Genomic DNA, 23,923 nt, shown 5'->3' on the forward strand with positions numbered 1-23,923 from the left:
CTCAAAAATAAAACCACGGGTTTCTCTGGTGGCGCAGTGGTTGAGAGTCCACCTGCCGATGCAGGGGACATGGGATCGTGCCCCAGTCTGGGAAGATCCCACATGCCGGGCAGCGGCTAGGCCTGTGAGCCATGGCTGCTGAGCCTGCACGTCCGGAGCCTGTGCTCTGCAACAGGAGAGGCCACAACAGTGAGAGGCCCGTGTACCGCCAAAATAAAATAAATAAAAATAAATAAACCCACACTTTTATGGTCAATTAATCTATGACAAGGAGGCAAGATTATACAGTGGAGAAAAAACAGGCTCTTCAATTAATGGTGCTGGGAAAAAGACAGCTATGTGCAAAGGAATCAAACTGGACTACTTTCTCATACCATATACAAAAATAAACTCAAAATGGATTAAAGACTTAATGTAAGACCTGAAACCATAAAGCTACTAGAGGAAAACATAGGCAGTATGATGTTTGACATTGTTCTTAGCAATATTTATTCAGATATGTCTCCTCAGGCAAGGGAAACAAAAACAAACCAAAAAAATAGGAGTACATTAAACTGAAAAGCTTTTACACAGCAAAGGAAACTATCAACAAAACAAAAGAGCCGCTTACTAAATGGGAGAAGATATTTGTAAACCATATATTTGGTAAGGAGTTAAAATCCAAAATATACAAAGAACTCATAGAACTCAACATCAAAAAACAAACAACTCGATTTTTTAAATGGGCATAGGACCTGAATAGACATTTTTCCAAGAAGATGTACAGATGGTCAACAGACACATGAAAATGTGCTCAACATCACTAATCATCAGGGAAATGCAAATGAAAACCACAATGAGATATCACCTCACACCTGTCAGAATGCCTATTATAAAAAAGGCAACAAATAACAAGTGTTGGAGAGGATATGGAGAAAAGGGAACCCTGTGCACTGTTGGTGGGAATGTAAATTGGTGCAGCCACTATAGAAAACAGTATGGCCATTCCTCAAAAAATTAAAAATAGAACTTCCATATGATCCAGCATTTCCACTCCTCAGTATTTATCCAAAGAAAACAATAACACTAATTCAAAAAGATATATGTACATCATGTTCATTGCAGCATTATTTACAATAGCCAAGATGTGGAAGCAACCTAAGTATCCACTGATAGATGAAAGAATAAAGAAAATATGATTATATATATATATATATATAATGGAATATTACTCAGCCATAAAAAACAATGAAATCTTGCTATTTGCAACAACATGGAAGGAACTAGAGGGTATTATACTATGTGAAATAAGTCAGAGAAAGACAAATATAATATTATTTCACTTATATGTAGAATCTATAAAACAAAACAAATGAACAAACATAACAATATAGAAACAGAGTCATAGGTACAGAGAACAAATAGGTGGTTGCCAGAGGGGAGGGGGATAGGGGAATGAGTGAAAAATGTAAGGAAGATTAAGAGGTACAAACTTCTAGTTACAAAATAAATGAGTCACAGGGATGAAATGTACAGAGTGAGGAATATTGTCAATAATAATGTAATATTTTTGTGTGGTGAAACATGGTAACTAGATTTATCATTGGTGGTCATTTTGTAATATATAGAAATATCAAATCACTATGTTGTGCACCAGGAACTAACATAGTGTTGTAGGTCAATTATACTTCAAAAATAAATGAACAAATAAAAAACTCGTAGAAATACAGGTCAGATTTATGGTTACCAGAGGTAAGGGGTGGGGGGATGGGGGAATTCAATGAAAGTGGTCAAAAGATACACTTTCAGTTATAAGGTAAATAAGTACTTGGGATGTAATATAATGATAAAGATATCATGTAACAACATGATAAATATAATTAACACTGCTGTATTTTTGTTTGTTTGTTTATAAATTTATTTATTTATTTATGGCTGCGTTGGGTCTTCGTTGCTTTCTCTAGTTGCAGAGAGCCGGGACCTACTCTTCATTGTGGTGCACGGGCTTTAATATCCACTTTGTAGCCAATTTTAAAAGCAGTTAATGGCTTTGCTGATGGAATCTAAAGATTAGGATGTGATAACTAATGTAAAATGCATTGGGGACAAAGGATCCTGGCACCCTTGTCTACTGGGAAATGGCTGCTGGCAACCTATGCCAGAACAATGGAACAATTTGCTCTTTGGCTCCAGAAGGTATGTGCTTTTTTGAGATTTACAGTGTACTCTCTACTTCTTCTCCTTTTCCTCCTTCTTGCTTTGATTAGTCTCACCTATAGACTTCATATATGATTCTCATAGTCCATGACACACTATGGTTTTTTTTTTTTTTTTTAGTTCATGAATTTATTGAATGCCTACTCTGTGCTCACTTATGTACTAAGCTCTGGGAGTACAAAGATAATTAAGAAATGGTCCATGTACGTAAACCTCTGCATTCCTGCTGGAATGACTGAAACATATTCAAATTATGAGTCTATGTGGCTTGAATATCACTCTAGGCATTCAAATGGATGTTGAATGAATGAGAGTGAAAATAAAAGTATTCATAAAGCAAGCAGAGAGGAAGTGATAGCTCCTGGTGGAATAAAAAGGCTTCACAGAAGAGGTAACATTTGAGTAACAATCCTACAGGAAGCTAGATGAGGAAGTAAGGGAAGTGGAAGAGCCATTGGAGGCAGAAGAAAAGCTTGAGCAATAGCATAAAAGAGTAAAGTTGTGTGATGAGTTCAAAGAACATTATGACGAATGAATGTAGCCAGAAGGGCAATTCTCAACATGGTTCCTCACCAGCCAAGACACATCCAAAGGACCTGCACTGGATCTGCACAATTCTCATCATGCTAATTGTAGCTATGAAAATTATTTTCTGCTCAAGAACACATTTGAAATGAAAAGGACTATAATTGTAAAATAGGAAAACCCTTGAGTGTTCAATAATATTAAAGCAGTACATAGTCATTACCTTCAGTATTTTAACTATTATTCTATCAAATTATTGCCCACTGATCTATGTTTTGAGAGAGATGATGAAGTTGGAAGTTCCAACCAATTTACAGCTAAAAGATAAATTCCCAGAAGCTTATGAGTATGATTTTTTAAATATAGAGATAAATAGAAACTGCCACACACATTACCCTTGAATAAAGCACATGTAGAAAAGGGGACAGAAAAATAAAAATCACAAAGATTCACCAGAAATATTTATTGTCCATACAGGAGCTAGTGGAAAAAGCTCCACTTCTATCTCTTTTCTATACTATAAGAAAGACCAATTAAATATATAAGCCCTAACCTTTAAGGAGATAAGTATAGGGTTTATACAAAAAGTAGAAGAAGAAACAAGATAATCCGGTGTCCAGAATGAAATGCCAACCCACCTCTATTCCATCAAACCTTAATACGAACATGGAACCCTTTGATCCAATTGCACTATCAAAGCACGTGCACACACACACACACACACACACACACACACACACACGTTTAGCTTCTCTTAAACACAGGAATATTGAGCTTGTATGGTAGGTTATTGCAGTAATATCCTCCAATTTATTTTTGCCTCCCTGTATCCACTTGGGTAATTCCCTACCATTCTAACTCTGGGTCTGGTCATTTGACTTGCTTCGGCCAATGGAACAATAGTAAATAAGATTTAAGCAGAGACTTAAAAATTAATTGTCTATTGGAGATTTCTCTCTTGCTTTCTAGTAACAATGAGACCACAACCATGTAAACTAGCCAGTTGAAGAATGCAAGTTCTCATGCAAAGAGACCTCAGTCAGCCCAGCTGAGGCCATGACAAACCAGCCCACCCCAACCCAACCCACTAGCTGACTGAAGAGGCCTGAGCCATTCCAGCCAAGACCAGTTCAGACCATAAAAACCACCTGGTTTTTCAATTTAAAAAAAGTAATAATTCTTCCAAAAAACAAAAACCCACCTAGTTGAACACAGCCTAAATTACCAAATTTTAGATCTATGAGCTAAATAAATAGCTGTTTTGTAAGCCACTAAGTTTTGAGGTTGGTTCGTTTTGCAGTTTAACTGATTTGGGTGTGGCAACATGGTCCCAGGGACATGTGCCCACACATGTGTGGATACAGCCTACACCTGCTTTAATCATTTATGATAGGTGCCTGCTCCCACAGGTATTTTAATGAGACCCTTATCTTAAAAGTTTTGGAGGCTGCACTTCCAAAAGAAAAGGTAATATTGGTGGTAGATCTGACACTCACTAGCATCACTGTTTCCCAGAAAAGGGGGGCTAGAAATTGGTCCTGTGTCTATATTGACTATGAGGATCAATCATGCCCAGGAAAATACTCTGTAGGTGGACTGCAGTGTGTAGTATAGGAACTGGTGTTTCTGGAGGAGACCTAGGCGAAGTTTGCAGGTAACGCAAAAAATACTGATTTTGTCTTCCCCTCCACCACTTCTTATGGAGAGAATAGGTGGGGGTGTTTTTTCAGAGACAACTAAGACTTTACAAAGTAAGGAATATAATTGGAAGGCACAACACCCTCCTCCTTCTCTCAGCCCCCTTGAGGAGCATAGAAAACTTCTCTAGAGGAGATTCTGGCTCTGACCAACAGTTAAGTCAGCAGTTGTTCATGGCAGAGAGGGAAGCACATAATGGACACTGGAATCCACATCAGCATGGGCTAGACACAAACTCCCTCTTTCCAAAAATAACAGGAGAGGAAAGTGACCTTAAAGGGAGAAGCTGACAACTGGCTAGCACAGGTCATTTCAAGAAAAGAACTTCAGAGAACTCAAATGAATTCTTATGCTTCCAGTTTATTCAACAGAAAAGAGATTAACTCGGTGTGGCCTGGGGCCTGCTTTGCTCCAACAATGGTTTATGAATGTCTGGGCACAGGCAGCTTCTGTCAGGAGACCTAGAAGAAAAGGCAAGGACTTTCCCCAGTTTCTGCCAACAACAGATCTTAGGATCCTCAGTCCACAGCAGAGTTTTCTGGATTTTCTTTCTTTAGAGAGAGAGAGGACTCATTGGAAGGGTTACTGAGTCATCAGAGGAATGATTCCATCAGTGGGAACAAAGCGCTTGTCAAAAGCAAGAGGAGTGTGTCCTGGGGGCGACATGACAAGACCAGAGAGCAGCATTCAGTTTTCAGCTTCTGTGTGAAGACCAGAGTAACCCAACAGGGGTTCAGGATCCACCTCAGAAGTCAAATTCTCCTCTCAAGAGTCTCAGTCTGCCCAGCAGGGGTGACTGTCATCTTTCCTGAGGGGATGGTCATCTTCTCAGGGGCTTCAGCCTTCCTTATTGGGGGCATGATTTTCTCTTCAGTCTGAAGATGCATAGGAGCCACAGTTATCCCTCCAGGGGTCACAGCCTGGTGGCCCACAGGGGTCATGGTCTCCTCTCCAGGGGTTTCAGTCTTCCATTCTAGAGCTAGGGGGTGCTTTCCAAAGGACAGAGTTTCCCTTGTAGGGGTCACAAGTCCACCTCTGGGGACTGTGGTCATAGTTTCAGACTTTCTATGGGTCTCGGTGGCCACAGCCTCTCCTCCTGGGGGCAAGATCCCCAAATCAGTGGTCAAATCCTTGATCACAGTCAGCCTTTCTGGGCCAATTGTTGAAGAATTCACAGCAGTTGAGAGCCAAAATTTTGGCGGAGGAGTTGAGCTGAACTCTAGAGGAAATCATCAGAAAAGGTTGAGATTCCTACCTTTTCCTTCCCATCCTATTACTGGCAGGACTAGACCCACTCCAGGGCTGAAGTACCTGCTCCCAAATCAGAATTGGAGGATTTCCTAATGCACCCACTTGAGGACATAGACAAAATCTCAACACATAGAAGCCCTGCCTCCCTACCTCATCGTGTTAACATGATCCCAGGGACCCATGGGCACTCAGCGGGTCTGCTACATTTCCGGTGAGTAACACCAAGGACGAGTCTGCTAGTTCTCTATGCTTAAGCCCTTGATTTGACCTTTGCACCTTGAGTAAGACCTTGCCCCCAAAGCCTATTTCTTACTTGTGGAATCCTCAAGGAGAACCCTTTTGTGTCCCCCATTGTGGGAGGCACCAGGAACAAGGCTGAGGGCAAGGAAGCTGCTCTAGACAGCATGCTATAAAGAATTGGGTTGGAGTCCCATTTCCACCCCTGACTGTCTGTATTATCTTTCTGAGCCCTAGTCTCCTCACAAAATGAGGGTTATAGACCATCTCCAAGATTGTTGCAGCTCTAGCATGCCAGATTCCATCTCCTAACTGCCAAGGCAGTCTCTACTATCAAAGTGATATCAAAAAGAAACCTAATTTCCTTTTCTGGCTCTTGTCCCATGAAAACAGGAAAAAGAAATAGAGAAATAAACTAACATATATTGTGTTCACTATGAGCCAGCATGTTTTCATTCCATATCTCATTTAGTTTGTATAATGTCCTGAGTATAAGGATTACTCCCATTTTTTAGATGGGGAAAACAAAGCTCACAGAGGTCAAACAGAGCATGCATTCAAACCAAGGTTAGAAAGCAGACTAGCGTGGCATCAAAGCTTATTCTCCTCTTTCAGTGTCATGTTGCCTCACCAAAGCCTTTAGCTCTAACAGAAAGCATGCACCAGTAGCTGGGTATGCAACAGCCAACCCCAGTTTCCAGGTCATAGCCACTCACCAGCCTTCACCAGGAGATTATTCAATGTGTAGACAAGGGGGAAAGGGCCAGTGCCACAGAAAGTGCCCCTGACGTCATCCAGGTCCAATGTCCACACCATGGCCCCCCCAAAATGCTCTCTCATTATGAAAAATGCCTGAAAAAGCAGTAGTCAGTCAACACACTGTACTAGGTACAATGGCAAAAACAGATGGGCTCTCAGAAGGTAATATGGCAGGATGGTTAGGTATGTAGTCTATTTGAATCTAGCCTCTACTGCTTATTAGCTATGGGATCTTGAAAAAAGTTACATAAAGCTATATGTCTTAGTTGCCTCATGTGTAAAAAAAAAGGATAATAACATTTCCAACATTTTTAGGATGCAAAGAACTCCTACATGCACATGTTACAACACGGATGGAATTGGAAGACATTATGCTAAGTGAAATAAGCCAGTTACAAAAAGACAAATACTATGATTCCACTCACAGAAGTACTTAGAGTAGTTAAATTCATAGAGATGGAAGGTAGAGTTGGGATTAGTAGGAGCTGCGTGAGGGAGGAATGGGGAGTTGTTTAATGGGTGTGGAGTTTCAGTTTGGGAAGACAAGAAAGTTCTGAGATGGATAAAGGTGATAGTTACACAACAATGTGAATGTACTTAATGCTACTGAACTGTAACAAAATGGGTAAAATGGTGACTTTTATGTTGTATATATTTCGCCACGATTTGAAAAACAATTTTTAAATTCCTACATGTAAAATATTTGGAGCAATGCTTTGCGCATAGTAAATGTTCATAAATGTTAAATACTGTCTGGCTCCCCAACCTGTTAATCACCATTATCATCATATTAAATGATAGATATTGCTTTATTTTCTAAAAATCACATCAACATATCTTATACCGTAGCAATGCTAGAAAGGAGTAGAGCAGATAATATTGTACCCTTTACACATATAAGAAAATAAAGGCTTTTATCCATGATTTTTTAAACTACAGATATAACTAAAAGGCAGATGTTTAGCGTTTAAATCCAGGTTTTATTATTACTTTATGAGTGTTTTCTGTAAGGCTGATGGAAAAGATACAATCTGTCATATCCAAACAGCTCTAAGGCCAAATCAGTTGGCTCCTTCTGGGCTTTACTTTTCCCAAATGTAAAATAAGAATGAACCCCATAATTGTTGAGTTTGAAACTGAAGATTCTGAGATTTTTTTCTACTTACAGGCTAACAAGTTAACCAACCTGCCAGCTTTATAGGTACACACACACATACACTCACACTCTGTACAGACAAAGGCCTCATGGAAGCAGAGGGAAACTCTATGCTGGAGCAAGAAAGGAACAAGGTCTCACCTTGTAACTGAAGCTGACGGCATCATCATAGCCAACCCACTCCTTCCCCTTGTAGGCATATGGGACATACTGATTATCAATCCAGCGCTTCTTCGCTGTCCAGATGAAGGAGCAAATCTGCCAAGAAGATCACCAGGTCAGTTCTGTGAAGTGCCATGGAGGGAAGTACCAGCAAGGATAAAGAACCCAAGAATCCCTCACCAGGGAGTGACAAGAAGGTAGACCAAAGACGGGGTGGGGAAGCCACTCACCAAGGACCTTCTCTCTATTCTGCAAAATTCCTACTACTGTACATTCCTTCCTCTGACATCCATGATAGATAAACAGAGAGAGAACCAAGGCATGGCTGACATCCTTAAGTAACCAAACCAGGGTTTGGTAAGTAATGTCAATATCAAACTACTACAGTAACAAACTTGACTCTGGACCAAAACTGTATCTTTTTCAAAGAATTTTCATGAACAAGTGTTGCCTCTGTTCATTAAAACCAACAGAAACTGTACCATCTAGGTAGTTATTAAACTAACTTTCGAATCTATAATAAATATAAAGGTCTTGAAGGCAGGGAGAACTAGGTTATTACACTCAAAGAAGCACTGAGTGTGGACTGGGTACCCATCACTGAACTGGAGACCACAGGCTGCAAAGACATAGATGTGTTTAAGCTGGGCTGCAGAAGTTAATGTGTAAGGTTGTTTTTTTTTTTTTTTTTTAAATTAAAAGTTTAGTCTACCAAAATTTCTTTGACCCATAATGTCCTTCAAGAACACTCCTTCAACTATGTTATCAGTCATAACCATGTTTCATTGGACTAGCAGGAAAACATCTCCAGGCAGCCAACACAGAATAGAGATTGGAGAGACACAAGCACCTCCACTACTACCTCAGGTAGACACAGCTCACCCCCTGGCACCCCTACACACCTGTGTCTCTGTGCCTGCTGTTCTCTGCCTAGGAGGTCCTTCCCATCTTGTCATTCCTGACCATCAACCTGTGCTTCAAAGATCTGCTCAAAATCCACCTGTGCCATAAGACCTCCCCAGGTAATATTGCCACACACTCAGTGCCCCTTACTGTCTTCTCGTTTGTTTGACATCCCTTGGGTCCATGTCTCTTTCCTTCAGTCAACAGTAAGTTTTGCTGAGATGGGGATTAGGGAGTGGAATTAGGGTGGAGGAGAAAGAATCTGTGATGGGAGATGTCTTGAATTACTTCAAGATTATCTAGTAGTGGGAGGGAGAGATTCAGGGAGCAGAGAAGAAACAAGATTGGCCATGAGTGGTTATGGATTGAAGCTGGGTGAGGGGTATTTGGAAATCAGGGAGAGTGAGAGGACATACTATTCTTCTACCTTGGCAAATGTTTGAAATTTTATATATATATATAGCAAATATTAATTATGTTTAGGCCATATATTAAGTCAGAATTGACTTAAATATCTTTTAAGATTCTTCTAAGGGGTAAAATATCTGTCCCCTTCCATTCAGACTCCACCTAGTCCCTCACCCCTAACAAAGGACTCAAATAATTTCCTCAGGGCTTCCCTGGTGGCGCAGTGGTTGAAAGTCCGCCTGCCGATGCAGGGGACACGGGTTCGTGCCCTGGTCCGGGAGGATCCCACATGCTGCGGAGTGGCTGGGCCCGTGAGCCATGGCCACTGAGCCTGCGCATCCAGAGCCTGTGCTCCGCAACGAAAGAGGCCACAACAGTGAGAGGCCCGCGTACCGCAAAAATAATAAAACAAAACAAAACCAAAAAAACTTCCCCAGAAGAAAGAGAGACTATCCCAGAGACTGGGTGGTTTCCCTGGGCCCAGTAAACCACCTCCTTGTCCTGTTTCTAGTTCTGACTCTTGCCTTGCTCCCTGTCCTTGCTCTCGCCCTGGGCTGGGGTGCGGGAGCCCCATAACTAATAGAGCGCCCCATTCCTGTCACCTCATAATAAGCCAAGAAGCCAGCTTGCTTGGTGTACTTCCCTGGAGATGCTGGTCCCACAGCTTCTGCCCACAACTCATTCTTAGAGGCTTTGAGGAGGCGAAAAGTACGTCCATAGGTGGGTAGCCCCATAAGGAGCTTCTCAGGTGCTGCCCCAAGCTTTCGCCAGTAGTTCATGGCATATGCCTGCAGGTCGGAAGAACACAAACCCCTCCTTTTTACCAAGAGCCAATGGCCTGACTCAGGGACTGATTTCTGGGCCACATGAGAGCTTTCTCTTTCTTACCGAAGATTTGGGGTCCTTGGGCATAGAGAACAGTGGGCTATTGTGTCCTGTGAACTTTTCCCAGCTTCCATGTAAGTCATAAGACAAGACGCTGATGAAATCCAGTAGTCTGTAAGGGGCAGGAAGAGGAGATATGAAGATCGTGCTAGCTAGATTTTCAAGTCCGATCATCACAGCAATGACTAGCTAACTAGCTGTAAATTGGGCACCCAACTTCCCTGCCATTTCTGCCTGTGGGGACTGCCCAAGCTGTGCCCTCCACTTGAGAGGTTGCCACTGGAACACACAGCTGGTTAGGGATAGTGGTGCATCAGCACCTATGCCATGCTGAGAGTATCCAAGGGAGTGAGCAGGGGTCAGACAGAAAACAAAGGCATTCAGGCTGATACAAGTGTGCAATAGAGGTCTGCATAAATCGTCATGTGTAAGCAGTTCTGACCCTCAGCATGAAAAAGCTTCTGTGCTTCTACCATTATAGGAACCATTGAAACCCATCTCTTCCAGAAAGCTTTCCAAATGACAAAGTGTATTTGAGCCTTACCAGGTCACATGTGTAGAGGTTAACATGGATTCTCTAATTTAATTTTAATCTGTCCAATGCCCTAAGTATTACAATTGTCTCCATTTTAAAATGAAGAAATTGAAGCTCAGACCGTTATCTAATTTGTCTAAGGTGACCCAGCTAGGTGAAGGTGGTCTCACTCAATCCTGCCTGGCTGTAAGACCAACACTAGCCAATTGTGCCCCACTGGGTCTCTCACCTTTCCTGCCACCATGGAACCACTCTCCCTACGTGTAATCACATGCAAAAATTGTGTGTGATTTCTTGTGTTCTGCATCTGCCTCAGTTATCAGATCTGTAAATACCCGATTCTTGAGCTTTGAGAAAATTAGTCCAGAGCTGTCCAGAAAGTTAGAAGCTCTCTTTGCCTGATTTTATAACTTCTGCATGAAGACCTGTGCTCTGAAAACTGGGCCTGACTGGGCATTCCTATTTTTGTTTCAGTGGCAGTAGTTGGTACATAGTTGGTACATAGTTGGTACTGATACCAACTATGATACCAACCATCTGGCACGCAGAGTATGTCTAGGGGGACTCTGGGACAGCAGGGACCAGACTCCTGGATTCTTCTCCTAGAGACCCAGTGATAGGCGATACAGATCTCTACCCAAGAGGATGCTGTGGTGCGGACTGGTACTACATCACCTCCCTCTGATCTCCTAAGGAAAGCCCAGAATATAATGGAATAATCCTTGTCCCCACCTATGCTCCCGATCAGCCCACCTCCCAAAGGTGCACTTACAGCAGGGCAGGAACTTGGAAAGCTCAAGGACAGTGCTTGGGCACCTCTGGGGTTCTGAGCTTGAGATGCCTCCTTCCCTCCAATGTCCTGTCCACCAAGGCAGCACCCACTCACCTTCCCAGAAGGTGCACATCATATGCTTTTTGGATGACACGGGGGTCCCCAGAGACAGCAGCAGAGAGCAGCAGCCTGGGACGTATGGTGAGCTGCGCCTCCTTCCGGAAAGCAAGCAGGAGCTCCTAGGAAGAAAGAGAGGCAGACGCGAGAACCAGACAAAGCAGAGTTTGGGAAAACAAGACTCATCCAAGAAACTTTTATTTATGGAGCCCCTTGAGCCAGGAGAGTCAGACACGGGTCCTGCCCACAGGCTCGTGAGAAAGGCAGATGTAAACCAATGTGGTAAGTCATTGAACAGAAGGCTGGGAGCAGGCCCAGGAGCAGAGTTCAGACAGCCCACCTGAGGGAGTCCAGGAGCTACACAGAGAAGGCATCACTCAGGCTGGAGGGCTGGGCCAAGGCCCGGATGTGACAGAGAGAAAGAGCCGCCATAGGGCCCTTGCTAGGCAGCTCTTTGTCCAACACCTGCAGGTGATGGCAGTAAACAACCTTCTGTTACCGCTGTCTTGCCCTTGTCCCTGGCCTTAGGCTTCCCCTGTGCCCTGAGCCCAGATATAATCAAAGTAGAATCATTTCTGGATTCGGGAGCTGCCAGGCTGGCTTTACTTCAAGTAAGAAGACAAAGGTCCAGCGGTCACGCCTGGGGCTGCCTCTGAGTCCAGGGTACAAGAAGAAGAGGTCCAGACCATCAAAGCCATGTGTCCTCAGGAGGGCTATCACTGAATTGACAAACTTCTCCCGGTTGGCGAAGGTGGACAGCATCGTGGTGAACCTGCAGGGAGACCAGAGGTGAGGCCAGGAGTGTTTTCTGCAAAACCTCAGCCTCCCTTACAAGACCCCTTGGTTCGCACCCCATGGAGGACACAGTGGATGTGACTGAGGAAAGGAGGGTAGGTCATTGAAACTCTGAGAGCCTCTTAAAGCCCCTCCCAGCACGGGGCTCCAATACCCAGGAAAGGGGACTTCAGGGTCCAGGGATGATTTGCAAACCACAACTTCCCCTGCCAGATGGAAAAAAGCACAGAGCCTGTGGTGGAGAGAGCAGGCTCAGGCCAGCTGGGCCTCTGAAAACATGGTCTGTCCCTAGCCAGACACTGTTCCTCTGCTGTTTCCTCATGGGTAACTGCTCAGTCCTGACACCCTGTCCTGGCACTGACTTTCTCTGCCTGAACAGATTAGGGGAGGGAACATGAGCCAAAGGCCAGCATTTCCAGAAAGATCTCTGAGCTAATGTGGCACAAGAGGGCCATGCTCTGACTAAAGGTTCTGGACTCTTTGCTCTTTTATTCTTTGGCTGTTTGATTGTTTTCTATTTTTTCTAGTGTTTTCTCTCCCATAGTAAAGACACTATTGGAAAACTTGTAACTTATTGGAGTTGAACTTTAAACAATGTGAGACTAGTCCTGAGTGCAATGATTAGAAAATTAACCAGATTCAGACTTAGGCAGGCCTGGTTCCGTTATCTGTTTGCCACCTCCTAGCTGGGTGATCTCAGGGACACCTGTGTGAAATATGATAAGTTTCTTAAGCTCACGCTCTTATTTTTCTCTGCAAATTTAGAATGTAAACAGCCACTTTGTAAGCCTCTCCAGAGTAACCCTGAGATAATACATGCAAAGCCTCTGGCCAGCGTCTGTACACAGCAAATGTTGAAGAAGTCGTGGCCCAGGGAGAGGCAAGGCCTGGGGTCAGGCAGAGCCGGTTCTCACCCAGCTCCCTGCATCCTTCCTGCATTGCTCCTGGGTTCTGTGCCAGATGCTTCCTTACATTCCCCCACTCTCAGGCCTCCAGGTGTCCCTCTCCTACAGCTCCTTCCTCTAAGGCAGGCAGGGAGGCAACTCTCTACCCTTCGCCTCAGCCATGAAATAGGGGAAACGTTTCTTCAGAGAACATGAAGGCAGTTTGTCACCTCCACACTGCCTAGTGGAGGGTAACAAAGAGTAGCCACCATGCACTGGACACAGACCATGTGCCCAGGTGTTCGGCTGAGCATCTTGTTAATATCACTTCCTTTCCTCCCATCTTTTCGGCTTGATACCACTGGCTCCATTTATAAAGCGAGGAAAGCCAGGCCCTGGGAGGCTTGGGGTTTATCCATGTCCTAAACAAGACCCTCCCCTCTCTGAGGCAAAAGCCCTGCCTCTTACGAAGCATTGAGGGGACAACTGTGAGCACCCCATTTTTCCCCTCATTTCCCCGCAGCCCCTTTCTCACCACCTCCTGGACCTGCCTTGTCTCCCCTCACTCACCATGGAGGAGAGGCCGGGGGACCCTGGACTCCAGGGCCAGGTCAGGACTCGGGGGAGTACTAGCGTGTCTCCCCACGGCCCAGCTGGCTCCCCACTCTGTCCTCACCTCTGGCCTGCCTGCTCCTACCCCATTCATCGCCCCCACCCCAGAGAGAAGACCTGACAGCACAGTCTCACCTCGATGTGCCGAAGTTCCACCCCCCGATGGACAGCAGTGTTTTCAGCTCCCTGTTACTGTGATGCAGGAAAGAGTCTGTGAGCTGGGTTCTCATTCATTCATTTGGGGAACTGGCATGTAGCAGGGATGGGTGAACAGGAACGGAAAGGGGGAGACGGCTCGGGGAACCTAAGGAAGAAAAGAGCATAGCCCAGCAGAACCCAAGAAGGAAAAGTGGGAGAACAACCAGCCCACACACAAGTCATCACACCCAGGAACGCCCAGGCTGCCCAAAGCCCCCCAAACTCCCCACTCCCATGACATTCCCATAAAAAGGAAAAGAAAAAGCAGCCTAAAATTTCCCTTCACTCAGTCAACGAACGTTTACTGAGCAATTATTATTTGCCACTGACCGCTTTAGGTGCTTGAGATACAGCAGTGAACAGAGGACAAGCTCCCTGCTCTCCTCTCCAGAGCTACTAATCTAGTAACATGGATTTTTCCTACCCTTCTATAACCATGCATGCAGTGACAGACCACCCCCGGGGCAGGAGAGCCCAGGAGTCCTGGGCAGGGAGTACTGAGCACCAGCTCTCTGCCTGGCACACTGACCCAGCCACTGGTGAACGAAGATATCACAGACACACAGACATTGGCCCTTCCCTTGGGGGGGGCTCATTTGCAGGTGATAGATGGTAATAGAAACACTAGCATTTGTGATGCACAGCCCTCTCTAAAGCGCTTGAACAGCATTAACACATAGAATCCTCAACACGGGGCTTGAAGGGTGAGTTGGGGGATGCCAGGCAGAGAAGAGAGAGGAGGGCATTCCAAGCAGGGGCCACAGCAGCCACGAAGGCAAGGAGGCAAGGACGAGCTCAGAGTGCTGGTCAGTGGGGAGCTCCCAAGGCAAGGGAAGCTCCGGAGTGCCCTGGACAGGAGGCTAGAACACAGGAATCAGAGGAAAGTTGACGACTCACAGGAGAAAAGGATTAACTCTCTTCCATTTGTAAAATACAACCCCATACATGAAGTGAACACACCTCTCCTTGAGCTTGTTGAACTCTGGGTAGAGGATTTTCTCATCCTGGGGATCCTTAGGAACAATCTGATTGTTGTTCATTGAGGCAAAGGCAAATACCAGGTGGGTGCAGAGAAAGGGGTCCAGGTCCCGGGGCAGGATCGAAGCAGGGCTGGGCCGACTAAATGCCCAGTTGGTGAAATAACACACCAGTTTGTGGGCAGCACCTGGCAGGGGACAGCAGGCATGTGTTGGCAGAAACCAAGGTGGGGATGGAGCTCAGCTTCTACAGAGCAGCCTGGACACAGCTCAAGAGGCAAGGCCACTGTAACACCCCCCCACTCACACCCCAAAGCTACACTGAAGGCAGGTCCCTCCCCCACTGCTGGGGTCCCCGGGGGTGGGGGGGAAGAATGCCTTGTGAAACCCTGGTCAGAATGGATCCTCGAGTCTGGATCCTGGCACAAGAAGTGAGCAAACAGCAGGTGACTGAAAATCCTCTGCTGAACTGCATTGGGTCAGTGATTCCTGACATGGAGCCAGGGCAAGGCGGGGCTGCAGGGGCACTAGACATGGAGCACTTCTCAGCTGGACACTCTCCCTGGCTCTGGAGAGGACCACACAGTGTCCTTACCATTGTGGTGTTTCAGCACAAGAACCAGCCCTGCAGGAGACAAAGGAGGAATCACACGCAGATTCACAGGCACACCTGGAGTGACACACCACAGCACACCCTCCAGTTCTGAGTGCACCCACCAACTCAAGCAAATGGAGACACACACCCCCTTCTCTCTTTCCTCTTCTCTACACTGAGCAGGTGAAGCTAGATCTATCTAATCTCCTTTCCACTTCAATAAACACCATACGTATACACACATGCTTTGCACAGGGACAACCATGACATTTAGAAGTCCCAGCAAAATCTCTAGGTCAGTGGTTCTCAACCCTGGATGCTAATTTAAAAGTAGTGATATCCAGGCTCCTCCCCCAGAGATTCTGAATGAACTGGTCCGAGGTGGAAGTCAGGCATAAAAATGTTTAATGTGCAGCCAGAGCACAACCGCTGCTCTGATCACTCCTCCCTGGGCCCCTCTGGCCCTTCACTGTGTCCTGTTCTACCTCTACCTAATCCAGGGCCCCGAGTCGCAGGATGCTTCCCAGGAACCAGAGAGACAATGAGCTTATGAAGCCTGGCACCTCCTGAACTAAGAGACATTGTGGGGCTGGGACCCACCACACTCACCAACCCAAAGCAACAGCTTCCCCATCTCCGTGGTCTGAGAGCTGCAGGTCTAGACCTTGAGCCCCTTTATATGCACTTCCCCAGGTATGACCCTGGGACAGCACTGGGATAGCCCAGCTAAACACACACAAAACCAGGAACAGTGAATAATGGGCAGCTGCCCCAGAGTCACAGTGACCCCAGCATCTCCTGTCCTCCCGCCCAGCAGAGCTATAGTTCTCAGATCCAACAAAGCAACAACTCCCTCTGACACTGGCACAGAGTGGGTGTCCACCATGGGCCCTGGCGAGGGCAGGGTGGTACTCAGCCCCTCTTCCTGGAATTCAGCCCCATGTGGACTGAGTATGAGGAAGAAACACTGAAGGGCAGCAGTAACTCTATTGTTATAAGATTAGTGGTTAGAAAAGCTGTGTAATGTCAAAAGGCCCGAGAACATATGTACATGTATAACTGATTCACTTTGTTATAAAGCAGAAACTAACACACCATTGTAAAGCAATTATACTCCAATAAAGATGTTTAAAAAAAAAAAAAAAAAGGCCCAGCTATGGACTCAGGCAGGCCAAAGTTTGAATCCCAGTGTCAAAAATTAGAAGTTTTATCATCTTGGGCAGTTATTTAGCTCCTTGAGCTTCAGTTTCCACACCTGTAAAACGGAGATAACACTTGAACTTACCTCATAGGGTTTTTTTGGGTTTTTTTTGTTTTTTTTTTTGTTTTTTTTTTTTTGCGGTACGCGGGCCTCTCACTGTTGTGGCCTCTCCCGTTGCGGAGCACAGGCTCTGGACGCGCAGGCTCAGCGGCCATGGCTCACGGGCCCAGCCGCTCCGCGGCACGTGGGATCTTCCCGGACCGGGGCACGAACCCGCGTCCCCTGCATCGGCAGGCGGACTCTCAACCACTGCGCTACCAGGGAAGCCCCCAGCTCATAGGGTTTTATATGAATAAAGAGATAATGTGTGAAAAACTGTTAGTTCAGTGCTTTGCCTATAGTAAGGGCTCAGTGAATGGTAGTAGTTATCAGGGATGGCACAGGAGTTTCCTCCCAGAGCAGGATTCTCAAACTCAAATGCTGACAGGCAGGTAATGTAAATCGGTGAAGTGGACACAAGAGAATAGTTTACTTTCCACTTGATTAGAATAACAGTCCAAGCCCAGTGATACACTTCGACTTCTCTTGGTCAGGAGACAACAGAGATTGGTATGAACAGGGACAGCACTCTGAGTAGACACTAATTTTTGCCTTGCAGTGAAATAGAACCAATCTTTTGGAGGATTCTTCAATTTCTCAAGAGAAGACAAAAATCTGAATTTTTGTATGAGTCAACAATGTTTGAGCCAGTATATGAGCCAATGGTGACACTGTCATGAGAGGTGTCATGAACCTAAGGAATATAATGAACCCAATTTTGGACACCTGGGAGCCAAGTTTTTAAAAATACAACAATAAAATGAAGGATAAATAACATAGGTCTATACTCCAGTGTTTTCATGATCTACCAGTTCTCTTTTCTGCTATAGAGGCTCTCAGATCATGAGTAGGTCCCATATTTCAGGGTGCAAACCTCAATCAGGGGGGACCAGAAACTGGGTGTTCTCAGTGCATCCACTATGCTCATCCTCTTGGAGACTTACAAAGCACACCTAATCCACATGCCACTGAGGTACTAACCAATGTCAACATAATAAATGACACTGGGAAGTAACAATGACTAGTGGTTGAACTCACTTCATTTCCAATATGAAGAAACTAGGAAAGCTTAATTTGTATCAGCAGGTTGCTTGGATATCATGGAATAAGAACAATAAGCTGGTATAGAATGTTTAGGGCAAGGATATTTCACTGAAACTTGGGAAAGCCAGAGAATACCCCACCCAACAGAGGCTGTATCTCCATTTGTTCAGCCCTCTTTTCCTTCCTTTATGTATTCAATGAATATTCGCTCAGCACAGGCCAGGCCCTGATAGCCACCTTAGGTCTGTGGTGATGAAAACAGTTTCTGCTCAAGGAGCTTCTAGTTTAGTGAACACATGGATCACACTCCTCAGAGCCAGTATGTGTCCCTCTCTTGTGTCTCTTGGATGAGTGCAGAGGGAAGCACATGAGTTTTGTTTCCAAACAACCTTGAGATCCAATTCCTGCTCTGTACTATCATTAGGTCTCAGCTGCATGTTCAATGCCACCCTCCATACCTTAAGCTAATATTAATCAGAATCAGGAGATACTTAAGCCTCATAAATGCAGTGCTGGATTAGATTTGGCAACATCTCGCACCATTGGTAGATTACCCCTGGTGCGGTTTCTAACTCTAGTGACCAAGCTCTTACTTGTTTCCCAATTCCTAGCCCATGTGCCTTAAATCTTTTTTCTGGGTCTCTGCTTTGATTTCTCTTCCTGGTTTATAACTGTAGGCACCACAGTTGGTTCCTAGGGCCTGGGTCCTGACTTATTCTTGCCGGGCTCCTGGGGCCTTACTGCCTGTCTTTTAAGACCACCCTGATGTGAATGCCTGCTTCTCTCTGCTTCTAAGCCTCCCTTCACCCCACCTCCTGTTCCCCAGATACCACATCACTGAGATTTCCCACAAGGTTTGTGCCCTTCCACCCAGACTCTTGCCAGGTGCACTAACTGTTCATGCTGTACCCATCACAGGGCCAAATCTGCCTGCCAACTGAACCTCCTTCATCTGCACCTGGCTCAGTGTTCTGGGCTCCTAGTCTGCTGCAGTGGGCAAGGCTGGATCCCAGACCTCCCTCTTCCATACATTCAAAAGTGACTAATGATGCTGAGAAGAATGGCAAGATATAACAATGGATGCCCAGGAGTGACCTCTGCTTCATTCAGGGATGACTTTGCCAAAGAATGGGCAACTAAGCCTCTGTGTGTAGGAGATGATGAATAGTGAAATGCTGAGTGAGGGTCAGGTTGAGAATCACTGTGCCATGTCGCACTGTTCGCTCCCAGTCCTCCTCCTTGGGTTCCTGCTGTCAAAAGTACAACCATTGCTTTGTATTTTCACACACCCACCCAGATACTTAGAAAACACTCCTTCCTAATGCTCAGCCTGTTCTCACGAAAGGAGAAAAGGCACGTACAAGACCTTTTAGTTGGCTTGCTGAAGAAATCCCCACTGCAGCACAACCTCTTCCACATTCTACATCACTCAACTAGATGAACATCACAGACATGAAGGGCTGTGGGTTTAGCAAAGCATTTGACCAAATTTTTCATGATTCTCATGTGGAAGAATTGGAGAAGTATGACTCGAACAAAAGCAATTGATTGAATAACATGAGAACACAAAGAGTGTTCTAGATCAGTGTAAACTTGAAACAGCTTTACCACATCTCTAAAATGAAGGAGATAGACTAGAGCATTGTTTCCCAATATTTAATATAAAAGATGATTTGGGGTTTACATTAGGACTTTTTAATTTTAATATTTATGTGTTTATTTTAATGTGTGTTAAAAAATGTAATTATACAAAAACCCCATTATTTCTTAGATATTATTTAAGTGTAAAATGTGAGGCAATTCAAAAAAGAATATTTTAATAAAGCAGTAAAGGTAACACTATTTATTCAATCTCTTTAGAAGTCATTTTTAGAACATCACAATTCTAAACACATCCTATAACCTAGCAACTACACTTTTAGAAATCTGCCATGCAGACATATCTGCCCAAGTACACAAAGAAAGTATGTTCACTGCAGGTTTATTTGTAACAACAAAAAACAAACAAAACAAAAGGGAAATCCCAACTGACGAAATAACCGTTATTTGGAGACATATAAATATGTTGCTACACATCCATGCAAAGGCCTCTTTCTTTACTTTTTAAGCCAGTTGTTCTCAACTGGACAATAATTTGCTCCCCATGGGACACTTGGCAAAGTCTGGAGACATTTTTGGTTGTCACGATGGAGGCAGGGGTGCTACTAGTACCTAGTGGGTAGAAGCCGAGGATGGTGCTAAAACCCTACAAGGCACAAGACAGCCTCCCACAGCACAGAATAATCCAGTATTGATAATTAATAATCCCAAGGGTGAATAAAAACCCAGTTAAAGCAGAGTTGCTTTCATTGTTGTTCTTGTTCTTTTAATTTCATCAAAAACCAGAGATCAGGTATCTACTTACCCCTTATTACCCTAAATTTAAAATTAAATAACTATTTCATCTATTGTGAGCTCTTTTAGTCAGGATACGTGACTGATTTATCTTTGTAGCTCCAGAACCAGCAATTAAATGGTCTGCCCTTGGAATGAATGAGCTAAGGAAAACCACAGCCAAGGAGCATACTCTGGCTTAGAAAGAGGCAACTGGCATTGGGTCCAGTTATAGAAGTAGGGAGTGTAACAGCTATATTTTATATTACTTGTTTTTATCTTCCCATTTCCCTCCTGTTACTTTATATGAGGGCACTGTTGATGGCTAATTGTTTAGGTTTAAAGTGAAAGTATGAACAAATGAACATCATCCCATGATGATAAATAGCTGATGGAACTTTGGGCATCTCTTGTGTTGAGGTCACGACATTTGACCTGCATTTCAGACAAGAGAGGACAGTAAGGGGCAAACAGCCTGGACCACAACAGATATTTTCCAATTGTCCCTCTACCTCCCCATCCTTTTCCACCTTGCTCTCTTACATTGCAAGTTAGTCTGTTTGGACTACATCCAATAGCTCAGTGGGCTCTGCCTGACAGAAGAGTAGAGGGAGGAAGGAAAGTGAGGTCAGGATGTTTATTCCCCTAGGGATCACTCCCTGTGAAGTCACATCTAGATGACCATAACCCTCCTTCGAGGTTCACTGCTCCTCTCAAGGAAGACTCTCGACCTGACTATCTCTTCTTCCAGTTTCAGGTAACCTCTCCCTGTAACAGCTCCACTCTTCTAGCCCTGGCTTCCTATACTAGCTCTATGATTCCCCTATACCACTACCAAAACTCTATAGTTAATCTCTTTGTAAATAAACCCTCCTCAAATTATCTTAATTTGAGTATACCACTTGTTTTCCTTAGGACCCTGACTGACAGACCATATAATCTTGGATCATGTTGCTTAATCTTTATGACCCTGTTTTCCCACCTATAACATTAAAGTATTAATAATTATGTTTCAGAAAAGACAACCTACTGAATGGGAGAGAGACTTGCAAATGATATGTTTGACCAGGGAGTAAATCCAAAAATATACAAAAAATTCAGCCAATACAATATCAAAAAATAAACAACTCAATTTAAAAAATGGGTGAAGACCTCAATAGATATTTTTCCAAAGAAGATATACAGATGGCCAACAGGCATGTGAAAAGATGCTCAACATTGCTAATCATCAGGGAACCGCAAATCAAAACCACAATGAGATACCACCTCACACCTGTCAGAATGGCTATCACCAAAAAGACAACAATAATAAATGTTGACAAGGATATGGAGAAAAGGGAACCCTAGTACACTTTTGGTGGGAATGTAAATTAGTACAGCCACCACGAAAAACAGTATGGAGGTTGTTCACAATTAAGAACTACCATATGACCCAACAATTCCACTCCTGGGTATGTATCTAGAGAAAATGAAAACACTAATTTGACAAAAATACATGCACCCCAATTTTCATAGCAGCATTATTTACAATAGCCATGATTTGGAAGCAACCTAAGTGTCCATCAACTGATGAATGGATAAAGAAGATGTGGTATATACATACAATGGAATTTTACTCTGCCATCAAAAAAAATGAAATGTTGCCATCTGCAACAACATGGATGGACCTGGAGGGTATTATGCTTAGTGAAGTGAGATAAGGAAAGACTAATACTGTATGTTTTCACTTACATGTGGAATCTAAAAAACAAACAAAAAATGAATGAATATAACAAAAATAGTAATAATTATCTTTCAGAGTATTCATATGATTAAAAGTATTACTTTAAATAGAGTGTTTAAAAGGTAAATACTCAAAAATATAATGCACTATTAACTATTTGCATTTGTTAGGTGCAACAGAGAACTCAACTAGAAGCAATTTAATCAAAATTAAAACTTATTAACTCACATTAAAAGAAATCCAAAAGAGGTGGCTTAAACAGCACTGCTTAATTCAGGTGTTCAGCACAATCATCCAGGACCCAAGTTCTTGATGTGTTTCTTCTCTAAAGGACATGGCCACCTGTACCTGAACAAAATCAAAGTCCTGTTGGTAAATATGGAGGAAGGAGGGAGAACAGTTATTAGACAGCCAACTGCACCTGCTACACTGTTATTAAAGTATACAGTAATGAGCAGCTGCCCAACCTTTGGTGGCACATGAGAGTGGATGGGGCCTGGAAAGACTCTTGGGGAAGGAGGCAGGGGAGGAGTCAACAAAGCAGGGTCAGAACAAGACAGAAAATACCCTTCACAGAAATCAACGAAGAGGGGCTGTTATTCCTGATGACAGTGATGACCTTGCAGGAAGATTCCCGTAACTCTGACGACAGCTTCTATTCACTTCCAACCTCACAGAACATGCAGCATTTTCCCCACTGACCAAGACATTAATCGTCAGGGTGGTGAGGTTGCAAACAACAGACACCAGCTCTGGCTAAATCAATCAAAACAGGAATTCAAAGGAAAGCCTGTAAGGCAACTTAGAATCAATGGGCATGTTGTAGAATCAGTCTGTTGTTTTTAATTGATGTACAGTTGATTTATAATATTATATTAGTTTCAGGTGTACAACACAGTGATTCATTATTTTTATAAACTCCATTTAAAGTTATTACAAAAGAATGGCTATATGTCCCTGTGCTGTAAAATATACCCCTGTTGATTATTTATTTTATACATAGTATTTTGTGTTTGTTAATCCCATACCTCTATCTCGCCTCTCCCTCCCTTCCTCCTCTGCACTGGTAACCACTAGTTTGTTCTTTGTATCTGCAAGTCTGTTTCTGTTTTGTTATATACACTCACTTGTTTTATTTTTTAGATTCCACATATAAGTGATAACACAGAGTATTTATTTTTATCTGATTTATTTCACTAAGCATAATACTCTCTAGGTCCATCCACATTGTTGTAAATGGCAGAATTTCATTTTATGGCTCAATAATATTCCATTGTATGTATGTACATCACATCTTCTTTACCCATTCATCTGTTGATGGACACTTAAGTTGCTTCCATACCTTGGCTATTGTAAATAATGCTGCTATGATCATTATGGTGCAAGATTCTTCTCAAATTAGTGTTTTTGTTTTCTTCGGATACATACCCAGGAGTGGAATTGCTGGATCATATGGTAGGTCTATTTTTAGTTTTTTGAGAAACCTGCATACTGTTTTCCATAGTGGCTGCATCAATTCACAGTCTCACCTATGGTGTACTAGGGTTCCCTTTCCTCCACACCCTCACCAACATTTGTTATTTGTAGACTTTTTGGTGATAGCCATTCTAACAGGTGTGAAGTGGTATCTCATTGTGGTTTTGATTTGCATTTCTCTGATGATTAGTGATGTTGAACAGTTTTTCACATGTCTGTTGGCCATCTATATATCTTCTTTGTAAAAATGTCTACTCAGGCCTTCTGCCCACTTTTTAATTGGGTTCTTTGTTTGTAATAATGAACTATGAGAAAGAGAAATTAAGGAAACAATCCCATTTA

The 23,923-nt window shown here is 43.7% G+C and overlaps 1 protein-coding gene across 6 annotated transcripts; it reads right to left on the minus strand.

The window, feature by feature from the left end:
- Positions 1-4,759: 4,759 nt before the first annotated feature.
- OVGP1 (oviductal glycoprotein 1) lies at positions 4,760-22,942 on the minus strand. Of its 6 annotated transcripts, none has more exons than XM_067041706.1 (11): positions 22,673-22,942; positions 22,334-22,453; positions 19,376-19,469; positions 14,031-14,087; positions 12,211-12,376; positions 11,602-11,726; positions 10,184-10,292; positions 9,898-10,083; positions 7,964-8,080; positions 6,624-6,759; positions 4,760-5,638 (listed from the first exon to the last, which is right to left on the minus strand). In XM_067041706.1, exons 3-11 carry the CDS (start codon positions 19,426-19,428, stop codon positions 5,172-5,174), a joined length of 1,416 nt encoding a protein of 471 aa, XP_066897807.1. In that variant the 5' UTR covers positions 19,429-19,469; positions 22,334-22,453; positions 22,673-22,942; the 3' UTR covers positions 4,760-5,171. The 6 variants fall into 6 exon arrangements, with proteins under 6 accessions (XP_066897807.1, XP_066897803.1, XP_066897820.1 ...); XM_067041702.1 differs by lacking the exons at positions 19,376-19,469; positions 22,673-22,942 and adding exons at positions 15,054-15,258; positions 15,666-15,695; XM_067041719.1 differs by lacking the exons at positions 22,334-22,453; positions 22,673-22,942 and adding exons at positions 15,054-15,258; positions 15,666-15,695 and having other exon boundaries at positions 19,376-19,427.
- Positions 22,943-23,923: the final 981 nt, after the last annotated feature.

The sequence above is a fragment of the Kogia breviceps genome, chromosome 1 (genome assembly GCF_026419965.1).
Source record: "Kogia breviceps isolate mKogBre1 chromosome 1, mKogBre1 haplotype 1, whole genome shotgun sequence".
NCBI lineage: Eukaryota > Metazoa > Chordata > Mammalia > Artiodactyla > Physeteridae > Kogia > Kogia breviceps.

Excerpts from the sequence above, each read along its gene's own strand:
- OVGP1 (XM_067041704.1), bottom strand. The coding sequence starts at position 15,133 with ATGAACAACAATCAGATTGTTCCTAAGGATCCCCAGGATGAGAAAATC. Across the intron at positions 12,377-14,030 it reads TGGAACTTCGGCACATCGAG|GTTCACCACGATGCTGTCCA; the intron begins GTGAGACTGTGC and ends GTCTCCCTGCAG. Across the intron at positions 6,760-7,963 it reads CCGTCAGCTTCAGTTACAAG|GCATTTTTCATAATGAGAGA; the intron begins GTGAGACCTTGT and ends CTGCTTTTTCAG.